General features: G+C 45.9%; 2 protein-coding genes across 11 annotated transcripts in view; one reads left to right on the forward strand and one right to left on the reverse strand.

Annotated features, from left to right (window-relative positions):
• Nucleotides 1–3,648: 3,648 nt before the first annotated feature.
• On the reverse strand, nt 3,649–22,291 carry EXD2 (exonuclease 3'-5' domain containing 2). 9 transcript variants are annotated; one of them, XM_063159267.1, is made up of 11 exons: nt 22,076–22,291; nt 21,268–21,423; nt 19,565–19,944; nt 12,197–12,601; nt 10,990–11,246; nt 9,822–9,948; nt 8,758–9,083; nt 6,272–6,378; nt 5,881–6,016; nt 4,784–5,140; nt 3,649–4,047 (listed from the first exon to the last, which is right to left on the reverse strand). In XM_063159267.1, the coding sequence occupies exons 4-11, from the start codon at nt 12,533–12,535 to the stop codon at nt 3,831–3,833; spliced, it is 1,866 nt and encodes a 621-aa protein (XP_063015337.1). In that variant the 5' UTR covers nt 12,536–12,601; nt 19,565–19,944; nt 21,268–21,423; nt 22,076–22,291; the 3' UTR covers nt 3,649–3,830. The 9 variants fall into 9 exon arrangements, with proteins under 9 accessions (XP_063015337.1, XP_063015336.1, XP_063015345.1 ...); XM_063159266.1 differs by lacking the exon at nt 22,076–22,291 and having other exon boundaries at nt 21,268–21,906; XM_063159275.1 differs by lacking the exon at nt 22,076–22,291 and having other exon boundaries at nt 4,934–5,140; nt 21,268–21,905.
• Nucleotides 22,292–22,533: 242 nt separating this feature from the next.
• DCAF5 (DDB1 and CUL4 associated factor 5) overlaps nt 22,534–24,071 on the forward strand; it is a 68,150-nt gene continuing 66,612 nt past the window's right edge. The window contains exon 1 of one of the 2 annotated variants that reach the window (XM_063159276.1): nt 22,534–22,764. In XM_063159276.1, coding sequence (XP_063015346.1) covers nt 22,551–22,764 — 214 coding nt within the window. In that variant the 5' untranslated portion in view covers nt 22,534–22,550. Of the gene's footprint in view, nt 22,765–22,839; nt 22,929–24,071 lie in introns of those variants that run through there. The other variant, XM_063159277.1, reaches the window with a different exon arrangement.

The following is a 24,071-nucleotide window of genomic DNA, read 5'->3' on the forward strand; positions in this document are numbered from 1 at the left end:
AGGAAAGAAAAGAAAAAGCAAGCATGCAAGAAAGGAACAAGAGAACTTCAAAAGTGGTAAGTCTGGTAAAAGAGTAAATTTTTATAGAATGTAACAATTAGCAATGGAGACATACAAAGAAGTTTTATCTATAGACTAGTAGAAAATCTAAAATCATAATAAAATAAAGCCAATCTATTTCTGCATAATAAATATATTGCTTCCCCTCTTCTTTCAGATTGAATTAAAATTATGCAAGTTAAGGATATCTTACAAACAGCAAAGTATCTTAGTTTAGAAAATATTTGTGAAGGAAGTTCTCCTTGCTAGTTTCTGTTTCTGAACAAATGATTTGGAAGAAACCCTCTTCAATGATACCACTGGCTCCTCAAAAATAGAGGATCTGCAGTCCAGTTCTTGTCTCCACATTACTTTCTTGTCTCACAAACAGAAAAGACCTGACCCTGTGGTCAGCCAATCGGTTCCATTAAAGAGTTTGATCAGGAGTTCCTACATCAGAACAAAAGGAGAAAAAACAAAGCAGAACAAAGAGGTGAAATGGACACCTTGCACTCCTGACAACAGAAAAGGAGTTTCTGAGTCACACAGAGCTCTCAACACCCCGATCAGATGGAGACAGGATATAGCACTAGCTGAACACATGCTCAAAATGCTTTGGAGAGAAAAAGTTATATCCAAACTGCTGCTGTAGGCAGGAAGGTCATGCTGGGATTATAATCAGCTGTGTGAATGAGCACAGAGACATACCACATTTGGCTAGATGATTTTTTTGTTAAGACTTGCCAGTGGTACAGGGGAAAAAATTGCCCTTATAATGAAAATTATCTCATTTGCAGCTCTGTGACAAATAGTATTTATCATGAATCTTTGATTCCTCATGCTGCTATTGCAGCTCCTCTGGGATGGCATTAATGTCCCATTTCTCTCCATGGCTCCTACTTATCTCAAACAGTCTCTGCTACAAACAGGGATTTTACCCCTGGCCTGTGAAATTTCTTGAATTATCTGATAAGGGCCAGTTTCAGCCACAATCACAGCAGGTCCAGGATTCTGCCCAAATGTTATGAAAAAATTGGGTCAACTGCACTATACACAGCAGTGTGAAGACAAGGGTTTTACTGAAACTTTTTTGCAGAGGCATATAAAAGTTGAGCATAGCTTCATCATTCAGTAGAAGCACACCCATCTCATGCAATCAAAATCATCAAAAGGGACTGTACAGAAAGAAGTGTGTATTTGTAAAAAGTTATCTTTAACTAAGGTCTAGCACCAGACAAAAACCATGAATATTTAAGGAAGTTGGACAGCAGCACATCTTAAAAAACAATAATTAGCACACACTAGCTTATATTTTCAAAGCATTTTACAAAAACATGAATTAATTAAGCCTCACAACACCCTTGTGAGATAGTTAAGTATTATTAGTCCCATTTTAGAGACAGACAAACAGGCATGAAGAGAGTATAACCTGCTCACCACCACACATGTCAAATCCAGGTAGCGAACATGAGATTTTCCATTTTTTGCCAATGTGTGGTCAGATCTCTTAAAAGCTTCTGGTCTTTAATTTAAAGGTTTCCTCTCATCCCTTTTAAGACACCTGTACTTATTTCAGTCTGATATGAAAAGGTACTTACCAAGTGCTATTCAAAGAATCACTGAATGGTTTGGGTTGGAAGGGACTCTAAAGAACATCAGTTCCAACATCCCTGCCATGGACTGGGACACCTTCCACTAGACCAGGTTGCTCATAGTTCCATCCAGCCTGGCTTTGAACACTTCCAGGGATGAGGCATTCACAGTTTCTCTGGCAAGCTGTTCCAGTGCCTCACCACCCTCACAGTAAGGAATTTCTTCCCAATATCTAATTTAAACCTAGCCTCTTCCAGTTTAAAGACCTTAACCCTTCTTCTATCACTACACACTCTTGTAAAAAGTCATAGGAGAGGTGCTCCAGCCATCTGATAATCTTTGTAGTCCTCCTCTGGACTTGCTCTATAATGCTGGGGGCCACAGAGCTGGACACAATACTCCAGGTGGTCTCACAAGAGCAGAATAGAGGGGAAGAATCACCTCCCTTGGCCTGCTGGTCATGCCTCTTTTGACATAGCCCATGATGCAGTTGGCTTTCTGGAAAAGTAATCAATGCATTCCAGGAACCTCCTGAATTGCTTATGCTCTGCTATGCTGCCTCTTCAACAGACATGAGGTGGCTGAAGTCCCCCGTGAAGACTAGGCCTTGTGAACACAAGGTTGAGGGCTTCATCTACTGTCCTCCTGGCTGGGTTACGTGTAGCAGATCCCCTCTGTCACCTGTCCCTGCCCTCCCTTTAATCCTGACCCATAAGCTCTTGATGGGCTCCTCATCCATCCCTAGGCTGAGCTCCATGCACTTGGGATGGAGCTCCGTGCTCTCCCACCAGTCACTGACATAGAAGGTGACACCTCCTCCTTGCCTCCAGTGCCTCCATCCTTCCATTCCAACATTCCAGCCACAGGAGTTATGCCACCCTGTCTCTGTAACAGCCCTGCATGCCTGAGCACACTGCTCACAACAAACAAGCAGAATCAGGAAAAATATTTTTTATAAACTCTGTGTTACTGAAAGCTGTTTAACAAAAGACTTGTCATGGGTATTTCCATACTGCCAGAGTGTCACTTCTCATCAGGCACTTGCCATCTGGAAACTTGCTGAGGCCTATCTGCAATGCTGGGACAGCTCAGAATCTGCAAAAAATAAGCTTTCTTTGCTTCTTCCCTGCAAGGAATCTCTCTCTGGCAAGAAGTCTTCTCTAGAAAGAACTCTTATGAATACAACTGCACTGAAAGCAAAGAAAGATTTTTACCAAGAAGACCCTCACCAAATCACTAGGCTGGAAGAGACCTTCAAGATCATCAAATCCAACCCAGCCCTAACACCTCAACTAGACCATGGCACTGAGTGCCACGTCCAGTCTTTTTTTTAACATATCCAGGGATGGTAACTCCACTACCACCCCAGGCAAACTATTTCAATACTTTATGACCCTTTATGTAAAAAACGTTTTCCTAATACCCAACCTACACTTCCCTTGGCGCAGCTTAGGACTGTGACCTCTGGTTCTGTCAGTTCCTGCCTGGAGACCAACCTCCACCAGACTACAACCACCTTTCAGGGAGCTGTAGAGAGTGAGTAGGTCACCTCTGAGCCTCCTTTTCTCCAGGCTAAGCACCCCCAGCTCTCTCAGTTGTTTCTCACAGGGCTTGTGTTCCAAGCCCCTCACCAGCCTCATTGTCCTCCCCTGGATGTGCTCAAGCATCTCAATGTCCTTCCCAAACTGAGGGGCCCAGAACTGGACACAAAACTCAAGGTGCCTCACCAGTGCCAAGCACAGGGGAAGGATGACCTCCCTGCTCCTGCTGGCCTCAAGGTAAAGCTAAGGGCACATATGTATGTCAGAAAAATCCAGAAACATTAATCTATTGTGCTTTTGTTGCCTTTCTCTGAACTCACTTTATATGAGAAATGGTCTGGAGGCATCAGACATCCTGGGAGCAAGAAAATGATTATTCATAGTCACTTTGAGAAGACAAGTTCCCTTATCATACCACTCTTGCCCTGAACTAGTAAGTGATAGAGTAGGATTAAACTTCCAAACTACATGAAAGTTCAAAGATTTAACTCTACAAACCACCAAATTTAATTTTAACTGGCAAATCTGGCAGATCTACTGCTGCCTTTTTGCAAACCCAGGCCCCAGGTGTTAGTGGAGATGTAGAAATAAAAACAGTCTTTCCATCTTCAGTTACACATGTCCGTTAGACACTGTCCAGAGTCCAGGAAGTTAGTTTCATGACAGCTTGATCTGAAGATCCTCCCCATACTTTTGGATCAACTTCACATGGTTATGGTCCACTGACCATTGCTCTGGGAGGTGTTTGGGCTTCATGCTGTCCAAGAAATGCTGCCGCCAGCGTCTTTCCAGCTGCATGAGAGAGCGCAGGCCTCCTTTAGCACAACACTGCACCACCTTCAGTCCGTGTGGCACGTAGCTCTCATTGCAGATCCTGCCAGGACACAAGCACAATTTATTTTTGCACAAGCCCGCTGTCAGACTCCAGATCTGTCTCCAGTGAACAGCAAGACACTGAAGATACTTTCAGCTGCAGAGTTTAGTTACAGAAAAAGGGTAAGCTAACCAAGAGGGAGATTTTTAAGCTTTGCTTCAATGCCAGACTGCTTTCTGGAACACAGTTACACTGTAAAGCTGGTTTCTCTGAATGGAGAAAGTGTTCTTCTTTACAGCAACACTAAACAAATCTCTTAAGGTCCATTACAAGCTCCTCAGGAGACTGAAAATTTCTCAAGGCAAGAATTATATGACCCTTCAGAGTGCTGAGCCTGTCACTGAATTCCCTGCCTGGATGAGTTCTGAGTTACAACATCTGCACTTTACAAACAACAGCGAGCACAAGAAGAAGATACTAATTTCAAACAGAGACTAGACACTTAAGATTTTTGGGGAGACTTTGAGAAAGTGAAGAAGACTTCTGATATGACTGTCCTTCAGACTCTTTTCCTGATCTGTCCTTCAAAAGAAGTACAAAAATGTTGGAGGGGAAGATGGAGAGCAAGAACAGAAGACTGGTGAGGAAGAATAGAAAGAGGGAAAGAAACAAGAGCTGCAGTTCAGAGACCAATGGTGGGTTGAGGGGAGATGGGTATAAACAAAAACAAAACCAGCAGGAAACGCAATACAAACAACTAAAAACCTTACACTCAGCCTACATGGGCTTGCTATACCTGGTTTCCAGATCAGCTGCTGCCTGGAGCATCTCTGGAGTGACTGTGTCTGTGCTATAGAAGTCCTTGATGCCTCGCAGCAGCTCTGCCCTGCGGGGCCCAGGCAGGCTGTCTGCATGCAGCAGGGCGCGCGCCCCCGAGCGCACTTGCCTGCGCAGAGGGTCCTCCAGGAGCCGCACGCCTTCCTCGGAGCCGATGGGAGCCCCGAACTCCTGGGCCAGCTGCTGCTTCAGGTGGTTGTCATAGTAATTGGAGATGGCGTGGCAGGACGTGCAGAGGAGGAGCACATCGTGTGAGTTGTGGTCCTTCATCTGGATGGGGAAGTGTCTTCGGTATTCGTGAGGAACAACATTCTTCCTAGAGAAGACAAAACAGGCAGCTCATTGCATTTGTCTGGAGCTGCTGCTACCCAGTTCCTCCTCCTCCTGCCCCAGAAAGGCTCAGCTAAAACCAGAAGTCCAGGTAAGCAAAGATTACCAGGACAGGTAGTACAGAAAGGGATTATTTTTATTATTTTCATTTGTAGTTCTCTCACCAAATTTTCTGCATTTCTCTATTTTCCTTTCCAAAAATTCATCACTTTCAATTAAAGATTCCTACTGTAAAAAAAAAGTGACCTAAAAATCAAGTAATGCACTATGAGAAGTATACTTCTCAACTAATCAGTAGCAGACAAAAAGACAAAGAGAAAAATCTTGTTCTTTTTGACCTCATGAGCTTTAAGCTCACTTAAACCTTTCAAAAGTAAAGGATTAAGTAGTGGAAGGAATAGTACAGCTCTTTTCGGGTGGTATGCCACTCACCCAGTGTGTGTCAGCACACGGCTGCCCCTGCCACTCAAACTGCAGCACATACATGTTCCACAGGCTTTGATCTCTCCTAGGATCAGTATCTCCTGCCTCTGTAACAGGAAAGGCTGGTCTCTTCAGTGTTTCATACACCCAAACAACTGCAGAGCACTCAAACAGTGTCCCATCCAGGACATGAAGAAGCACAATGTTTCAGGCCACTAACCAAGCTTCTGGATGCCAAAGTTGATGCAGACCTCAGCCCTGTTTTAGAAGATGCAATTACCTCCTACCCACTAACCAACTCACCGGATATAGGATTCTCGCTTGCCACACACAACACAGAGGTTTTCTTTGACTGTCAGATAATAATCAACCTGGGACTCGGGACGTCCTGAAGGCTCAAAACGCAGCTTCACAACAAAAGGGTCTGTGCTAACTAGCTCTAAAAGGATAAAGGCAAAGAGAAAATATTCAATACAAATTGCATTGGAGAGCTAAAATAACAATGCTACAATGTAAGAGTCATCCTAGTGAATCCCCAACACTACTTCCAATAACAAAGGATACCAAAAAAATCATGCTCCATTAGGAAGATGAGAGAGAGGGGAAAGAGAGAAGAGAGAGAGGAGAGAGAGAGGGGAGAGAGAGGAGAGAGAGAGGAGCATTTCAAATACCAACAGGAAAATGGTATGCCTACCTCCAATCCCCTTGTCCAAATACCACTGAGCCTTCTTGCGATCACAAGTGCACAGGGGCTGTCCATCTGGTGCATGCAGGAAGCAGTTGTCATACAGTGGAGATTTTCTATGAAACAAGGCCAATACTATAGCAGCTGTAATAGCATGCAAAAACCCCAGACCTTTCTGTAGCCCTGTGTGCCACACTGCATTTCAGGCAGCTTCCTCTGAACCACAGGAGTACCCCTAAACACAAACTTGAGGCTGCTGAGACTCCACAGTCTGCTGCTTAGGGAAGCAGTACATCTGAAAATTTATCCAGGGCTCACCAACTGACTCTAAGGTATCTTTGCTCTCCTGCTGCCAACAGAATTGTAACTCTTGAATCCCAGTTTTCAAGACATGTCATCAGTGAAGACAGCATTTAAAAAAAAAATTGAAATAGAAAACAAAAAAGAATTGAAGTTACAAAAGATGATGAGCTAAGAGTAAGCTCAAAGAGACCGCTAACTTACAGGCAAGGCACTTTCAAGGATCAGCTGCCTAAGCTTGGATTTTAGTGCTTTTTAATGAAAACTTTTCTAAAATTTAGTGTGAATAGCAAACACTTTATTCACTCAAGAGAAATGGTCCAAAAACACTTCTGCACTGGGAACCTGAACACATGAGTTCAGCACTGGGAACTTGAACACATGAGTTCAGGAGAATAACAAACACTGATGCCCTCAAACACAATCTTTGGCAGTGACAAGAAGTCCTGTGTGAGCGGCCTCTGGCAGTTTGTGGCAGTGTGTGGAAGGGCTCTGTTTTGCAGAAAACATTCCTTACTCTGCCAACCTCCTTCAAACAAAATTGAAGCATGGAGCAGGCTGGGCTCAGAGAGCACCTGGGAGGAGCTGGCCAGAGATGTCACAATACACTGCAGAAAAGCTTCCTTTCCTCTCTACAGCGAGATTGTACAAATTAGTTCTCAGCAGAGCTCTACCAGTTAAAAAGGTTGATTCATAGGCCATCTCCTTCCACTGAGCATCCACAGCTCAACTCAGCCACCATGATAATTTCAGTACTTCCCAGCTCTAAATGAATAAACATTAAAACTAAACAGACTTAAACAGAACGGAAGAGTGAAAAAGGACTTTGGGAACCATATCCAGTGTTATCACAGACTAGAGCCACATTGCAGTAAATACTGTAAAAAGCAGTGAGTCTACAGATCTCTCATGAAGTCAAGCACAGTTAAAAACAAAAAGTAAATAAACATATATGGAGAGATCTTAATTTATCTTGGAATGTAATTTTGTTTAAATTTTAATCCTCCCATGAGATGCAGTCCTCCTGTTTTGTATTACACAGCCTCCAAAAAAAAATTAAAATAAATATGAGGGACTTGCTCTGTAAAACAGAATACTGTTAATTACTGCTAATGAAATCAATGCTATTGACTACACTAAAATTTCTCCATTGCCAATCCAATAAACTTGAAAAAAAGAAAACAAATACAAAAATTTATTTCTTTCCCAATGATATTTTCATGTAATTTTAGTTATGTCCAATGACAAATTTTATTAGATTGTATCCTAACAAAAGCAAACATACAGATACTCCAGATCTTCCACTGCACTGAGCTTAAAGCAACTTTTCCAACTTGTTTTTAATTTAAAAACAACTGAACTCTTGCTAGCAAAAGCTCCTTAGAATTTAGGATTCACTCCAAAAAATCACCTGCAAGGATGGTAATCCTGAATCCAGCAACAGCCATCTCTGCAAGGCTAAATAAAGCAGCACTATTCTTTCCTCTTGCCCCCTGGCCAACAGAGAAGGGCACTGCTTTGCTGCTACCACAGGCTGTTCCTCCCTGTACCCTCTGGTTCCTCACACAATATGTTTTACCCCTGCTAACCTCAGCTTTCAGCCCTGCTATCTCTGTGGCCACAGTGACATGGGACAGCAAAGGGAAAACAACAGTCCACGAGGCAGATCCTGATGAAAGGACAAGCTCCATGCAATTGCCACCTTTTCCTTGGAGAAGACAGGGCACAGCTGTTTGAGCAGCAGAATCACAGAATCACAGAACATGCCAAGTTGGAAGGGACCCTCCAGGATCATTGAGTCCAACTCCTAGCCCTGCTCAGGACACCCTGGACACCCAAGAATAACACCTGGAAAGCCAACTGCCTCCTGCTAGGATTCTGCTCTCTGGCTAATGCTTCCACACAGGAAGGAAGGAAGGAAGGGTAAAGGAAGGAAGGAAGGAAGGAAGGAAGGGTAAAACTTAATACCTCAGCTTGCTCATGATCTAAGTAGAGATCTGAGTGCTGCCTCCACTTTCGATATCACCTAGAGGAAAATGAGGAAAACAGAAACAGGATCTGACCCCCATGACTGTTAGGTCCTGTGCTGCCTTTCCTAGCTCGCATGAGCTACTTTGTTTAATGACTAGAGCATGAGGCAACACTCAGGGCTTTCCACATGCAGTGCAAAGAGTAAGATGTGCTCTTACACTCACCTTGCAGAATATCCCACACCCAGAGGCTTTCGCTTCTGCCTCCGCGGATCTCTCATTTGCTGATTGCCAGAGGGCTGGCCGTTCATGCAGGACTTCCGATTCTTTGTTTTCTGAGGGGAACGTCCCTCTCCACTCTTCTCCTCTCCTGTGCTGCCACTCTTTCTTCCTCTAAATGGGATATCCACCAAGCCCTGGCATTTACTCCGGGCTTTCTCCCAAGCAGTGACAGAGTTTTCACCTTCAGATGTAGCAGGGAGGCTGGTAAACCCCAGCAAACGGAAGAACAGAGCCATTGAGACCTGGGCATCCCTAGCAGCATAGAGAACCTGCAGAAAAGCACAGAAATTAAGATACTGACAAACAGCAAATACTCCCAACATTATCAGTCTTTAGCAGAAGGTACAGTAAAACCAGAAGCTGGATTAATTTCCTTTTTAATTTTGCCAGTTGAGTGGCACTTTCATAACAACACCACATCCCACTACCTTGGGGTAGTGCCCCCAGGAACTGCAAGGGACTGAAAATGTATTTAGGTCAGACATTCTCACATCCCACCAATCCCTCCTTCGTAAAAAGTTCCCTTTTGGCACACTGGCCAAGAGTATTCAGCACGGTTTTTTGTCCTGTCACTCCCTCTGCTGGTCATTGCTTCTGCAGGCATGTGCAGCTTGACTAAAGAAACTGGGCAGTCGGGGAAAACTCAGTGCTCTAAAGAAGGTGAACAAGATTTCCAGGGTCTCTCTAATATTGCACTGACCGATACAGACTGAAGAAAATAATAAAAAGGTGAGGTTTTGGAAACACTTCTTCAAGGTATCTTGTCTCATAGATCGTTCAGGACTAAAGGAAAACGGTAAAGAATCCAGGGAGAATAGCAGAAAATTATCTTAAAGGAAAAGGAGGGGAATGCAGGCAGTGAGTCTGAAATTAACTTTAGGCCCCGTCACACATAAGGGTTTGAGGAATAATTTGAAAAGGCTCAGATCTCCCTGTTGTAAATCCTCTTTTGCAACTAAGAAGGTTACTTTTCTTCACAAAACAGTAAGTTGAAGTGGGGAACACACCTGATCTGGTGTCAGTTCTTCTGCTTCCCAGTTGCTGCAACGCACATGAGGAGATTTGTCAAGTGGGAAGTTCAGGACTTTTTCAGCTAAAGACTTAAGGCTAAGGCAGTTGTGAAGTAGATCCTTCCTTCAATTCAACAAAGAAAGTGAAACAAATATATTAAAAATGAAACTATACACTCATGCAAATTCAGATGGCCTCTGAAGAGAACCTGCGAGAACACAATGCACATGATGCATGACTCAAACAGCACACAGCTGCCTCTCAGCTTTACAGGCCCTCTCCCCACCTCTACTAAAATGTCCTTTCTAGATTTAGTAATTATCTCGTGTCTGCAATATGCAAAGCAGGCAAGGCTGGGAGTTAGTAACATGTAAGGCTGAAGTGTTTGGCTCTGAACTACTCCCTTCTGAACTAAAGAGGCCCATGATTCAGTGATGGACCACTTGTCCTAGGGATTCATGAGAAGCCCAAGAACCAGGAAGAATCCTAGCCACTGGAGACAAGAAGCCCATCCTCAGTGTTAAAAAGGCACCAATAGGTCAGAAAACGTGTGGCCCAGATCACAAACACCATACCCAGGCACACATATAATTGTACATGAAGAATATTTGCAAGTAAAACATCTTGTTTCAGGAAGAGTAAAAGATAAGAAAATGGCATCACAAGTGTAACCCTTCCATAGAAGAACTGTTATTAAAAGAGAAAATTGGAACTGGTTTATTTAGTAACATTTCAAGAAATCTTGAAATTCAACAGTTCCGTTTACATGCCCTGTGCACATTTAACTCACACTTCTTGGCATTCAAACATCTGCTGACACAGTGTTCATTCTTACTGCATTAAATCGCTGTGCCTGGACTTCTTAAGAGCTGAAGCATGGTACACAGAGAAGTCCACAAAGGTATCAGTCTGTGAGAGAAGACTAACGGACACAATTAGCAAATGAAATCCTCATTAAGATTTCACTTCCCTTAAGATCACAGAATAGAAGCATCACAGGCTCTTGGGCTACAGCTATCAATGCATATTTTCTAAAGCCACCCTAAGAATTCCAGACATACCAGCCCGATATCATTCAGCTTATACAAATCACCTAAGATACATTTCCAACTTTCCAACAAATGAGGCCTCAAGCTGGACCTACCTCTGTGTTCAGGCACTTACCGCTGTCTCATGGCCAAATACCGGAGATCCATGCTCCCTTTGACTGGAAGACCATAATCATGAAGCAATTTGCAAGCATCTTCCCAGCATCCTACCCCAACTTTCAACACGGCACTATCTGCCATGATGTCCACCAGGGTCTTTGGAAGAGTCTGGCCACCGGCAACAAGCCTGGGCAACCGAACAAGAATGCAGAGGCCACTGGAAGAAGCCATCTGCAACAGGGATACAGGATTTGCTTTTCCCTCCACAGATACCTGCAATGAAATAAAAAATGAGAGTCCGGGTTATTGTATTATTAGTAATACCAGACCTGAAGCAAATTGCAAAAAAGGCCGCCGAAAGCAGGAAATACTTATCAGTTTACACAGTATTGTATTACACAGTACTGTTTACACAGTAAAGTATTGTTACATGTCTCTAAAAATTCATGGCAAATTGTGTGGTCTTTTTCACAGTGTTACTGTGCCCAAGCTACTTCTTGCCACATTCCCACATGACAATCTTTCCCCCTTTCACCCTTCCCCTTCATAGCTGAGCTGGTAGAACAAATCAGAAACATTTCAGAATCCACATCAACACAAAGCCACCCACTATATGAACGTGTATGGCAAATATATTGCTTAGCTGTGGCTTATACTAATGACTGTGGGGTGAGTAAATTTCCAGTAAAAACAATGGCAAAGCCAGGCTTTATAAATTACTTAAAGCCTGTTTGAGATATCACACATGCAAATGTACAAGCAGAAGAGGAACTTTGTTTTTTGGTTGTCCCAGTGAGTTTTATCTATGTATCAGTATTATCCTCCTTTTCGGACTTAACATTCTTAAGATATTGTTTCTTGAATATGTAGCTAGATTTAAAATAGCGTAAGTCAAGCTACTTTCTAGTAAATCACCTTTAAAGAGATATTACACAAAACACATAATGCTATATTTAGCCATACAACTGTTACTATATTTAGTAAAGTCGACTTATGACGGAACTCAGGAAACAAATACATCTGGTGAATCAAAAACTTAGCATATTTAAACGTAAGAAGAATCAAAATTAGCATCTGCTTCACTGCCATCATGACCGACAATTACAGTTTCAATAGTCAACACACCGTGGTATCTGTTTAAGCAAAGAAATTGTTCCACCTTCAATGATTTCCCCATGCAATTTGCAATCTAAAGGAAGGAGAGGAGCTTCTTGATCACTCACCCATTCACAATCGATTCCAAGAACCGGCCACTTCTCCAGCTCCTTCTTCAGCAATGGTTCAGCATGATCCCACTCCTCCTGCTCTGAAACTATCACTATGTCTGCACCAAGGGTCCTCTCTATCCAGCAAAAGGTGGGAGATCTGAAGAAGGAAAGCACCTTCTTATCCTCTGCTTTAATGAGTTTCTCATCTCCTGACTTTGCTGCTGCTTCCTCTTGCTGATTGCTACAGCGTGTTTTTCCTTTCCGATGCTGGGTCGCTTTCCACAAAACCAGGCCCCCCAGTGCAACACCCAGCAGGGTCGCCAAAGTAATCGTCACGGCTGTTTGCTTGGCCATTTTTTATTGCCCTTTCTCCCTCTTCACCTCATCCTCTCAAAACAGCCTTGTGGGATTTCATCATGCCTGCAGTGAAAAATAAGAGAGGAAGAAATTAAAGACAACTTAATAAAATGTGTTTAGAGATATTAAACACATGCAATGCTATCACAATAAGGTTCTAGCCATAACTTGTAATCCTGACAGAAAAAAGTTCCGGGTCCCACTTTGATAGACTGGGGGCCTGGGGACAGACTGCTGCAGTGATGGATTGGGCAGGAAGAGGACACTGAACGCTGCTGTTGATCACACCACTAAAAACTTTTAAAGGGAATCCATTCAATTAAACTGGTGCAACTTCCACAAACTCTGCTATTCCAAAAATAACCTAGTCACAGTTATTATCAACACCTTTTAGTTCAGTTTGTAACTAGATCAATCTAAACAAGGCCAAAATGAAATTGCTGCAGAATAAGCACGTCCGTTCACGCATTAGTAAATAACAGGCATTTATTTGTCCATCACATTCACATCCATACTAGGGTCAAATGGTCTTTGGGCACTGAAAAGCCCTAAAACAGCAGCATCTTATTTAGCTGTCCCTCTATCATACAGAAGCTTAGTACCCCTTCAATAAACTGAAATCAGTCCTGCTCCTCTATCCCAGCCCATCACGTTGTTTCTAAAGGCTGTCCTTGCACTCGCTTCCCCACAAGGAGAAGTTCGGGTGTCGATGCTACTCCAGCATCGATGCGGCACAGCCGCTCCCAGCAGCCGAGCACGGCCCAGGGACCTGCCCGAGCAGCCCGAAGCAACAGGCGGTGCGCGGCCCCCCCGTAAACTGAGTGCCAGCACCGGGGGCAACGAGCCCGCCCGCAGCCCTGTCCAACAGCCACTGCCCCTCAGGGAACCGGGGGTGCCTGTGATCCTCGTGCGGGTCCCCCGCCGGGGCAGGAGAAGCCCCGGTAAGACGCCCCGGCCCCCGCTGAGCCCCGGCGGCAGCGGCGCGCCGAGGCCCGGGGGCGGGCCCGGGATCCCAGCCGAGCGCTCCTCCGGGCCGCTGCCAGGCCCGCCGGGATGGGGCAAGCGGGGGCGTCCGCGGCTCCCCTCGGCATCAGGGGGAACGCGCTGCCCGCTTTAGGTTCGGTCGCGGTTATCTACCCCGGGAAGAGGCCCGAACGCCGGGAGCGAGCATGCGGGAGGCCGCGGGCGCACCGGACCGCGCACCGGCGCACCTGCAGCCGCAGCCGCGGCCTCTCCAGGATGCGCGCAGCAGCCTCTCCTCTCCCCCGCGCCCGGGCCCGCCGCCCGCCCGCGGCCCCGCCGAGCGCCCACCGATCCGCCCGCTGCCTGCGTCCCGCCGAACGGCTGCGTCCGGCCGCAGGAACGCCCCGCGGGGCAGTCGCCACACACACCGGGAGCCTTAGAGCGGCGGACGCTTCCTCTGTGCCGGCGGTGCGAGTGGGCGGCGGGCGCCGCCATGTTGTACGGCAGCTAGCGGCGGGGCGGCTGGGCAGGCGCCAGCGTGCCTTCGGACGGGAAAAACGCTGGCAGGAACACTGAAAGGCCGCCTCTTTTCAAAGCGGGTTTTTGGAGTGAAATGTGCAGTGTGTTGTCTGCGACTAGGGAGGGATTGAGCAGCGAGCCGCAGCGGCCGTGAAGTCACTCACACGCAGAGCGCCGCGAAACCCCTGGGGCAGGAGGGACCAGATAGAGCGGGAAGTAAAGAACAAAGGCAGCCGGGAAAATAAACAGCAAATCGGAGCCACCTCCAAAGTGGCAAACTGGAAGAAAACAAAGAGGGAACAAATCAAATGGAGACCGCTAAGAAATTAACAGAGGAACATGTCACTTAATCATGACAAGTGATTGTTCCCCCGTGTGTATGGAGAAATAGGAATGTTAGAATATCGACACCACAAAACCTGGACAGTGAGTGTACAGGCAGATGCTGTATCCAGAGTTACGATCGTCAAGGTTTGAGGTCATCCCTGTTAAAAAGCAAACGAGTTTCCAGCCCAAATTCCATTCCAAGTGAGAGGATCTGAGCACCCAATTTCTTCAAATTCCTTTGCAATTCTCAGTAGCTCCCAGATTTTGTGCTGTTAGCTTTCCACCAAGCTGTATCTATTTAGAGACTGAACCCACAGAAAACACTGTGCTAATTCAATTTAACGGCATCAAACTCTGTTTTAACTTTGCCACTTGTCATCACAGTAGGAGGATCTCCCTAGCAGAGATTTGGTATTTAGCAGACCTGTTGTCCAAAGAGTGCAACAGAGAAGCTAATGGTTGGTACTGGCAAAAATATTCTATAGAAGCAGTATTTTTCTCAGTCTGTAACTCATCTTTATTTTCCCCCTTCTTTTTTTTCTTAATTCAGGAATGAGGTACTCAGACATCCTGATAGCTCTCAAGGAAAACAGGTGATTTTCAGAACACTTTTCTGAGCAAATAAGGCCCTCTCCTTATCAGAAATAAGATGTCAAGGCTATTAAAGGTTAAGCAGCTACTTGTTCTAATGACTAGATCTATGCCAGCATGGTGTGGCTGTGTCAGATCTCATTGGTGCTGGGGTAGGATCACAGTTTTGTTTTCCATTGACTTCCATCTGTATTTTGAATGTACAAATACAAAATGTACAAATGTACAAATTCAAAATTCCAATGTACAAATACAAAAACATAACTGTTTCTGCAAAGCCTCTCAGTCTTGCTCTACAGTCACGAGACATGGATCCATTTTTGTATTAATTCGCTGCGTTACGAAGCGTCGCAATCTCACTGCAGTAACTCACACCTTGTCTGTGCCTCATTCTCCTCTAGAGGGAAGGTCTGCATCTCCCTTTCAGCCACAGCCTGCCTGCAGCTTCTCCATCCATCCATCCCTGTGCTGCGATGCACCAGGCACAGCTGACCAGCTGAACTGCAGGTCACCATGCAGGAGCCAGCACGACTCTGAAGCTGCTCACACGACTTGTGCTCAGGAGAAAGGTGCATCATGTGCATGCTCAGGAGAGAAAGCTGGAGGGCTCTGGCAGTACCTGAGCTCCCACAGTCAGATGGACATGTTCTGCCTGTTTCTCTCCCTCTCCCTTCCCTTCACACATATCCCTTAAGGTATAGTGCTTTATTTTGCATGGTCATTGGAATCTAGCATAAACCTGGATTGCCACTTGGATGGATAGTCTCACCTTTCCTGTTGTACCTGTGACTGACTGCTCACTCCCTGCTCCCTTGCTCCAGCACCCACGTATCTGTAATGACAGGGTCAGAAAATCATGGAACTGATCCATCTGTAAACTAGTTCAAGGACAAAAGGTAACACCTGGGGGCACAACAGACATTTCAAGGCCCAAGTGATTGGAAAGAGAACCAAGATGATGCAGCTGGGCTCCAGGATCCAGCTGCCCTACTGTGGGGTAGGCAAGGCATCCTTAAGACAACTCTGTCAGACCTCAAGATAAGCACAAAATACTGAACAAATCTGCAAATAAATTGTTTATTTTCATTTCTAAAGTAATAGAAGCGTAAAGTTACAACGGAGAAAAATTAAAATACCCCAATATTTATTTTATATAAAAGAAATAATATTTCTATAAAATAGTTTCTATTTTATTACACTGTGAAAACCTCACAGAGAAGATGCTAGCTTTTCTCCAAGTAAAAGGAATGTATCCCTGGTTGCATTTAAAGCCTTTATTTTTCATGGCATCATTGACATTACAGTGTCCTGTAAGCCACAAGTCTTTTTAACACCTTGTCTTAAATCTACATAGCCATTTATTCAAGTATAAAAATTAAATTAAAAATAAGTGAAGGCAACTGATGCATGAAGGCACTCTGGCAAAAAACCAAACCCTAAAAAACACCCAAAACCAAACCAAACCAACCCAAAAAAACAAAAACAACAACAAAAAAAAAAAGCCAAACCAAACAAACCAAAAGTTCCTAAAACCTGATAGGGACATTGCTGAAGATGAGAAGATTACCAAGTAAGTAAACACCAACTGCTGGCTTAGCCTTACTTATAAGAAATCTGTTACAGCAGGTAAAGAAAAGCCTTTATATGGTAAAGAGCAACATTTACTTTTCTGTGTCTGTAGCCTGATGTGAGGTCTCTGTCAAGAGACTAATTTTTAGCCTGATTTCCTAAGGAAAGAAGGGTTATGAAATTACTCTATGTTGGTGTTTCTGCCTCTGGGTCCCATTACTTCCCCCACTTTCCTTGCCAAAAAAGCATGTTTAAACCATTGCTAAATTCCTTCTAAATTTGTACAAAGGTAACAAGTGAAATGCAAAGCCAAATGGATGAAAAAGCTGTCACTGATAAAATAGTAAGCATGCGCAGACGCTGCTTAATATACATATGAGAATCCACACAGTAGTACCACATCAGGACAAATCCATAGGAAACCAGGCTTCACTTGTTCTGCTGACCACAGAAAAAAGAATTTATTTTTATAATGACATTAGCTCATCCTTTAGGAGGGAGAAGACTAGGGTAAATGAGTCAGTGTTCAAAGGAAAATCAATGATCGCGGAATATCAAAGGAGAGAGGCTCCAGTGAAGACTTAAATTGCTGGTAGCGGACAATGAGCAAAGAGCTGCATGTAGTCCCCACTAGCTCATTAATAACACTCTCTTTGGGGCCCCATCCCAAGCTACAGAAAAAAGCCAAACTCCCATTTCAACTTCTAATGTGATTTATCTTCCTTCTGTCGATGCTGGTAACACCATGACTATATATGCAAACAAGCCATTTTGAGCAGGGTTTGTTTTAACAGGGTTGATACCAGGAAGGCAGTAGGGTTTCTTTCCTCAAGAAGTCAGAATGAGAGCAGTTTCAATCAACTGTGAAGCCCCATCCTAAAGATGGAGTCTTGTATTGCAACCAGGTGGATACATCCTAAAGATGGAGTCTTGTATTGCAACCAGGTGGATAGAAGGTTTAGCTTCTGTTCAAAAGGCAATTCTCTTCCCCCTTGTCCCTGTCAGCATTCTTCTCTAGCCTCAATTCTGCAAATACTGGTGCCTGCTTGATTCAAGGAATTAAGTGAGCAGAAAGCTAGCACAGCAAAAAAACTGGGATTTCTTCTGGTTTAAACTCCTTGTACTAACCCATCATACAGCCAGATCTCAGTGAAACTACGTCTTAAGCCAAAAGATGAGTCAGTGGTAGCTCACTGAAGGGATCTGACAGAGTTTGCAGGTTTTGCAAAGAATCTGAAAAAAACTCAGAGGTGTAAAATGCCAGATAATCCCATGAGGATGAGTTGTATTAACATCAATCATCATCATCAATGTATTTCTTCCTTAATTGCCAACTCTTTTCATTACTTACATAGAAAGAGAGATTTATTTCACAATCCCACTTCTTGAAGAGCTTACCCCAGTAGTTCAGTCCAGAAGGCACACTGAGTCAGCCTCACTGTTTATGGCAGCTAAGAATATGACATCCCCCATCTCCAAAACTCATCTCCCAGCTGGGCTCTCCAGACTAGTTTTGTGCTGATTTTGGCACTCATTGGGATGCTTCCATGAGCCAAATAAACACATGGCAGACAAGCAGGTCCAGTAAGTAGCAGCATCAGTACAAAGAAAGGGACAGAACACAGTGCCACAAAAAAATAAAGCCACCTTTGAGTGGCCACAAATCATTAGATTGGTTTAGCTGCATGTTAAACCTACATAGCAGAACAGCAAGCCCCAAGGGGAGACATTTGAGAAAAAAGTCCTAGTTTTTCCTACCTTTCTGGTCTATTAAAGTAAGCAAAGGGAGAAAAGCCCAGAAGCCACCAAATTTTTACTAGAGGGAATAAATTACACAAGCAAAATTATTTTTAAAAAATGATGCTGCTAAAATATGATGTAGTCTTCTTGGTTTACCCTTTCTTTCTATTGCCCCTCAAAAATAAAAAATATTGGTATAAATAAACAAATGAATAAAAGCCTTGACTCAGCTTCACTTTCCTAGTTACACATTCACTCTCTCTGACTCACTCCACAGACATCCAACTATCAGTGTCCAAACTTCTCAGTTTCCACTCTGGATTAACCAAAGCAAATCAAAGGTTCAACAGAACCCCAAAAAGAGTATTTAAATCTCATCCTTTCTTGCCTGACACAATCAATCATGCTTCACTTAAATCCTTGGTCTTCTGTTACCCTCGTACATTATCTCTGAGTTAGCTCTGGGGAAAGGAGCAGATCCATAAATCATCTGCAGAGAGATATTAATTTATTTGTATTTCAGATGAGATACCTCCCCCTGTCCAAACTCAAAACAGAGTCTTCTCTCTTCTGTGAATGACTAGCAGGAAATTAGAGCTCAGCAGAGCTATAACTCTTCCCTGAAAGCCCTCTTATTATCTTCTTTGTGAGTGTCCGTGGATAGCATCACCAGTTTACCTGCCACTCAAGCTTGTTTGTCAGCTGTCAGGTCTGACTGAAATGTCTTTGTAGATCCTAGAACCCAGGGTATATACCAGTTTGGCAGCTCCAAAACATCCTTGCAGCTAAGACCCTTGTTCTCTTGTTGATATACAAAGACTGCCCTAATACCTCTCCGTCCAGTATTAACCAACACAGCTCCTAACACAACAGCCATTGACCAGTGGAAATGCCACAGAGCAAAGCTGACTGTAGGCCTCCTATTAATGATCAAATACACCCCAGCTATCAAATGGAAACAACGAATGCAATTTAACTGATTCTCCTAATTCAAATGTATTCAGAAAAATGTTGAAGGGATAACTTTGTACCAGTAGACAATAAGCACCAATCAGTTATTGTCAGTCATTCCAGAGGCAGATCAAAAAATCTGTAGCATGGACAGAAGCTAATATGAGTGTAATGTGACACCATGGCCATACCTCATACAGATCAATTTAGTACTTCTGAGAGACTGAGCTCTGCACAACCTTGGAATTAACAACTCTGAAACTGCAACCCAAGATTTTTTACATATTTGATTAACCACATAACTTTTCTATTTTAAGGATTCTCCTAGTTCCCTCTTCTGTTTTGCATCAAACATTATTTACTTACCTTCATTTCCAAGGGCATCTACAAGTCATCCTCCTGTTCATTATCTCCCATTTCCTTTCCAGTTGACTCCTCCACTCTGTTGCCTACTTGTTGAAATTCCAGGCAAAACATTTGTTGTGCTTGATTTCATGCTGTTTTTGAGACATGGAGGAGACTATGAACATGCTACAGAATGAAGCAGCTCAAGCAGTGTGTGCAGACAGACTCTGGCTTCCTGTGCCCTTTGAGTCTGGCCAGGCTCAATCCAATTTGGTCTGTGACAACCAGTCTCAGTACAGCACCCCCATGCTAACATGTCCCCCAGAACAGCAACTCGAAGTTTGATCTGTTTGACTGACTCCTGTCAGAACATCGATTCCATTGCAAGCTGCAGAATGTTCCTGTTAAAGGAGACTAAGATGCTACTTCAGTATGACTCAGGACAACAGTCCATGTGCCTTTGGAGAGATAACAGCACTCTGGCTTTATTAACATAGACATCAGTCATTTTCCAAGGAAGATATCACCCTGTATAGGCTATGGTAACTTCCTTAGGTGCTATATTCAAAATTAATTCAAAGAAAGGAAACAAGAGAGTGAAAAGAACGCTTACCAGTACAGTTTTTTAACCTATATGGTCATGTCATTGAGCAGAACAGACTGACAGTCTGCTATTATTTTTCTTTTAAATTCTGACTGCTTAGAAATGTGATTTAAAAAACACCACAAAAACAAACAAGCAGAAAAACCCCAACAAAACAAAAACAAACTCAGTTAAATCTTTCTTAAAGATCCTGGAACTGGGGCTTAGGAAATAGTTTTATTTCTATGCAAAAGTACACAGCTTTCCTAGAGACTGGATCCAGAATGTGGAGAAAAAGCACTGGAGATTTTATTATATTGCATATTTCTTTCAGTACAGAAACCAAAGGTACTCAAAGATATTCAACCTGAACAATACTTTAGGAAAGGGGAAAAAGTGAAATCTTGCTGAGTGAGCAACAATTTCTGATATAATTGTAATGGTGCAGAATGTCATGGCATGCAAGGAACAAAGATATGAAATGTGATTTTATAGCAATGTCTGAAGTTAAGGTAATAAACACAAACCATGATGGACAGTGTCTTTGCCTCTCTGTATTGAGGGTGGCTAGACATGCTACATGGCAGTAGTTGGCCATCAACAACTGTAACTAGAAAACACCCTTATGTATGGTTCAGAGTAGAAGAGATTAAACTGCTTTGTTTTCACTTCAGTTGTGAAGCATTGTTAATTGTTAACGTTAACGTAACTTCTTACATTCTTTTTTTACTCCCAATTAGAAGAGAAAGTTTTTTTATTTACTTTTGTTATGTGTTAAAATTAAGGCAATAGTGTTGTCAAATAAAAAGCTTGGTCTATGCGGGATTTGATGCTCTTTCTATAATCTTAACCAAGAAGAAACCCAAAGCACTTAAGCGACTTTTTATAATGAAATAATTTCTATTTCTATGGAAAAGCTGTCACCGGAATATGGCAGCAGTCTAAGAGTACTCAGTCATCTTGCCACATCACAGTTTATGTCAGGGAGGGTTTTCCCCACTGCTTATTTTAAAGTTTCAAGACTCCTAATTCCCAGCAGATGCAGCACTACACAAAGATGGCCAGGATGGTCAGGCTAATTCCTCTCACCTTCTGAAAACTGTATCGTCCCTAGGTACTGTTGCCATGGGGAAATACAGACCTGAAAGTTCCAAGCTGCTCATTTTGTGCACAGGCAGCATGCAGTCAGCTGCAAGGTGGGACTGGGGGTCTATGCAGCACCTCAGGGACATCACCCTTTGAATGACACTCCTGTTGCCTGACATGGTATCAGATGTTACCTGAGAAGTACAGGGTCCTGTGAAAGAGAAAAGATATTCTTATTCCAGTAAGGTAAAGGTTGGGATATTGTTAAACAGTGAAGGACAACACAGGTCACTTCCACCTGGTTAGCCAGCGGCGTTTTAGGGGTTAGTTGACGCTGCAGGATAAGAGAAGAAAATTTATCGGTACTTTGAGCTGTCTTCCAAGGGCTGCAGAAAGGTCTACTGACTCACTTGTGATGGGGCAGCCCTCCTGTTTTCAGTGTTGATCGGGAAGAAGCAGCAGAAAGCAAGCTATGAAACCCATAATAACTATAATAGAGAAAACAACTACCACAACAGCAACAAAAAACCCTTCAAACTAAATTCTAAAGCCATAATGCTTTGAATTCCCATAGAAATCACTCAGCATTTACAGAGGACAAGCCCCACTGCAAACAGCCCCCGCACTTGAGTTGTTTTTGCCCTCATCCTCCCTCCGGTGCGTTGCCCGCCCGTTGCCTCCAGGCGGGCCGGCCGTGGCTCCGGAGCGCTGCCTTCCATTCCCCGCTCCGCGGGAGCACCTGCCTGCCTGCCTGCCTGCCTGCCCGCCGGCCGCGGGGCTGCACCGGCACGGCTCACTCCGCCGGGCCGCCCGAGCGGCGGCGGGGCGCGTCCTCCCGCGGCTCCTCCGAGAGACGGGCGCACCCGTTCCCCGGCAGCTCCTCCGAGTGGCGAACAGGTCCTTCCCCAAAAAGGTCCCCGGAGCGGCGAGTGTGTCCGGCCCCCTGGAAGTTCCCGCAGCGGCGAATGTGTCCTTGCCCCAGGAGGTCCTTGGAGTGGCGAACGTCTCCGTCCGTCCCCGGAGTGGCGAGCGTTACCGTCCCCCCGCAGGGGCGAGGGTGTCTGTCCCCCGCGCCGCTCCAGCAGCGAGTTAACCGGCGGCGGCGCCACGCTAGAGCCGGGCCGGGAGGCGCGGGCTGCAGCTGAGGATCAGCTGCTGAGGGAAGCGGGGAGGAGCCAGCGGGATCAGGAAGCGGCGGAGTGTCTAACACCTCTCTGCCATGGCTGGCTAAAGAAAAATCATCATAACCATAACAAGGGGGGAAGCGGGGGAGGGGAGGCGGCGGCGGGGGAAGGGGCGGCGGGGGAAGGAGCGGCGGGGAGCGGCGCAGGCGGCAGCATGAGGAGGAGAGGCAGCCGGGGGGGCAGCATGCGGTCGGTGGTGGGGTTCCTGTCCCAGCGGGGCTTGGAGGGGGACCCCCTGCTCACCCACGACTTCCAGCGAAGACGCCTGCGGGGCTGCAGGAACCTCTACAAGAAGGACCTCCTGGGCCACTTCGGCTGTGTCAATGCCATTGAATTCTCCAACAATGGAGGCCAGTGGCTGGTCTCAGGTAAAGCGAACGCTCCCGTCCCTCGCCCCCTCCCGCCACCCCCTCCCCAGGAAGCATCTTCCTCCCCGGCCGCCTCCCCTGCGGCCCGGGGGAGGGAAGCCGCGGCAGCGCTGCTCAGAGCCGTTTGCCAAATCCACCGGTGCCCGGGAATGATGTTTTCTCAAGTAGGGATCTAAAATGGTTGACAGGTTTTAAATTCTACTGTTATCGGGGGGGGAGCCCTGGTCAAAGTTTTTACGAGAGTGTTTCCCGGGCGCTGGGGGTGGGAGCTAGGGGTGCCCTTTTATTTGATGGCTCGCATGTCTTTCCTCTTAAAAGAGGATTTTCTTATTTTGGGGGGATGACGACGGGGGAGAAGAAGCATCCCCGCGGCGCTCATTGTGGGCACAGAGTGACATTTGTCAGCGCCGTGCCCCGGGCCGGGGGTCAGCAATCGCTGCCGGGGGCGGGCGGCGGCCCCGAGTTTGGCCGGGGGGGCTGCAGTACCGCTCGGCATCGGGCGGGAACAGGATCGGTTTGATCGGGGGACTGGTCACTTTGGGGCCACCCCCACCCCATCTTCTTTTGGGGGAGGGGAGTCGGGTTTTGTTTTGTTCCTCCTCCCTCCCCTTGCAGGGCGCGTTTGTGAAAGAGGGGGATATATTTGTGGTGATGGTTTTTGGCTTAAGGTCCCCTCTGTAGCCTGCCCGGGTCTGAGGGAGCCATAGGGGTGGGGGATGCTGTCAGGTAGGAGGGAGGCGAGGGCTTGACATCAGCTGCGACACCGAGGACGGGGAAAAGCTCGGCGCCCCCATCCAGGGAGGGGCTGCAGGGCTCGGCGGCCGGCTGACCGCCTCCCCCCACCCCAGCAGCGCTTGGTGCAGGTGCCTCTTCCTGCTTCCCCGCCTCCGGGCTCCGAGGGGCGGCAGGGGAAGGAGGCAACTTGAGGCCGGGGCCTGGCCGGGCGCTGCAGGCCGCGGTCTCCTCGGGCGGCTCTTAGCGACAGGCCGGGGAATCGCGGGCCGATCCCGCCCGCGGCGCCCCAGGGGCTCGGCCGCTCAGGGGTCGCGGCGCTCTTCTCCCGCCAAGCCCTCGGACCCCGCGCTCCTCTGCGAGGGGACAGAAACCTTCAAGCGGCGGGGAGGGACCTGCCGGCCCCGGAGGGACCGCTCGTATCGCGCCGCCCCGGGCAGGGCAGGGCCGCCGAGCGCGGTGTCCATTGCAGGCCGCGGTCGGGGGGCGTTGTGTCCCGGCCGCCCCTCGCCCCCGGGGACAGCGGGCTGCAGGGAGCGGCCCCCCCTGCCCTGCTCTCCCGCGGCTGGGGCTGC

Source organism: Melospiza melodia, chromosome 6 (assembly GCF_035770615.1).
Source record: "Melospiza melodia melodia isolate bMelMel2 chromosome 6, bMelMel2.pri, whole genome shotgun sequence".
In the NCBI taxonomy this organism is placed as follows: domain Eukaryota; kingdom Metazoa; phylum Chordata; class Aves; order Passeriformes; family Passerellidae; genus Melospiza; species Melospiza melodia.

Excerpts from the sequence above, each read along its gene's own strand:
- EXD2 (XM_063159267.1), bottom strand. The coding sequence starts at position 12,535 with ATGGCCAAGCAAACAGCCGTGACGATTACTTTGGCGACCCTGCTGGGT. Across the intron at positions 9,949-10,989 it reads TATTTGGCCATGAGACAGCG|GAAGGATCTACTTCACAACT; the intron begins GTAAGTGCCTGA and ends GTTGAATTGAAG. Across the intron at positions 5,141-5,880 it reads AAGCGAGAATCCTATATCCG|GAAGAATGTTGTTCCTCACG; the intron begins GTGAGTTGGTTA and ends TGTCTTCTCTAG.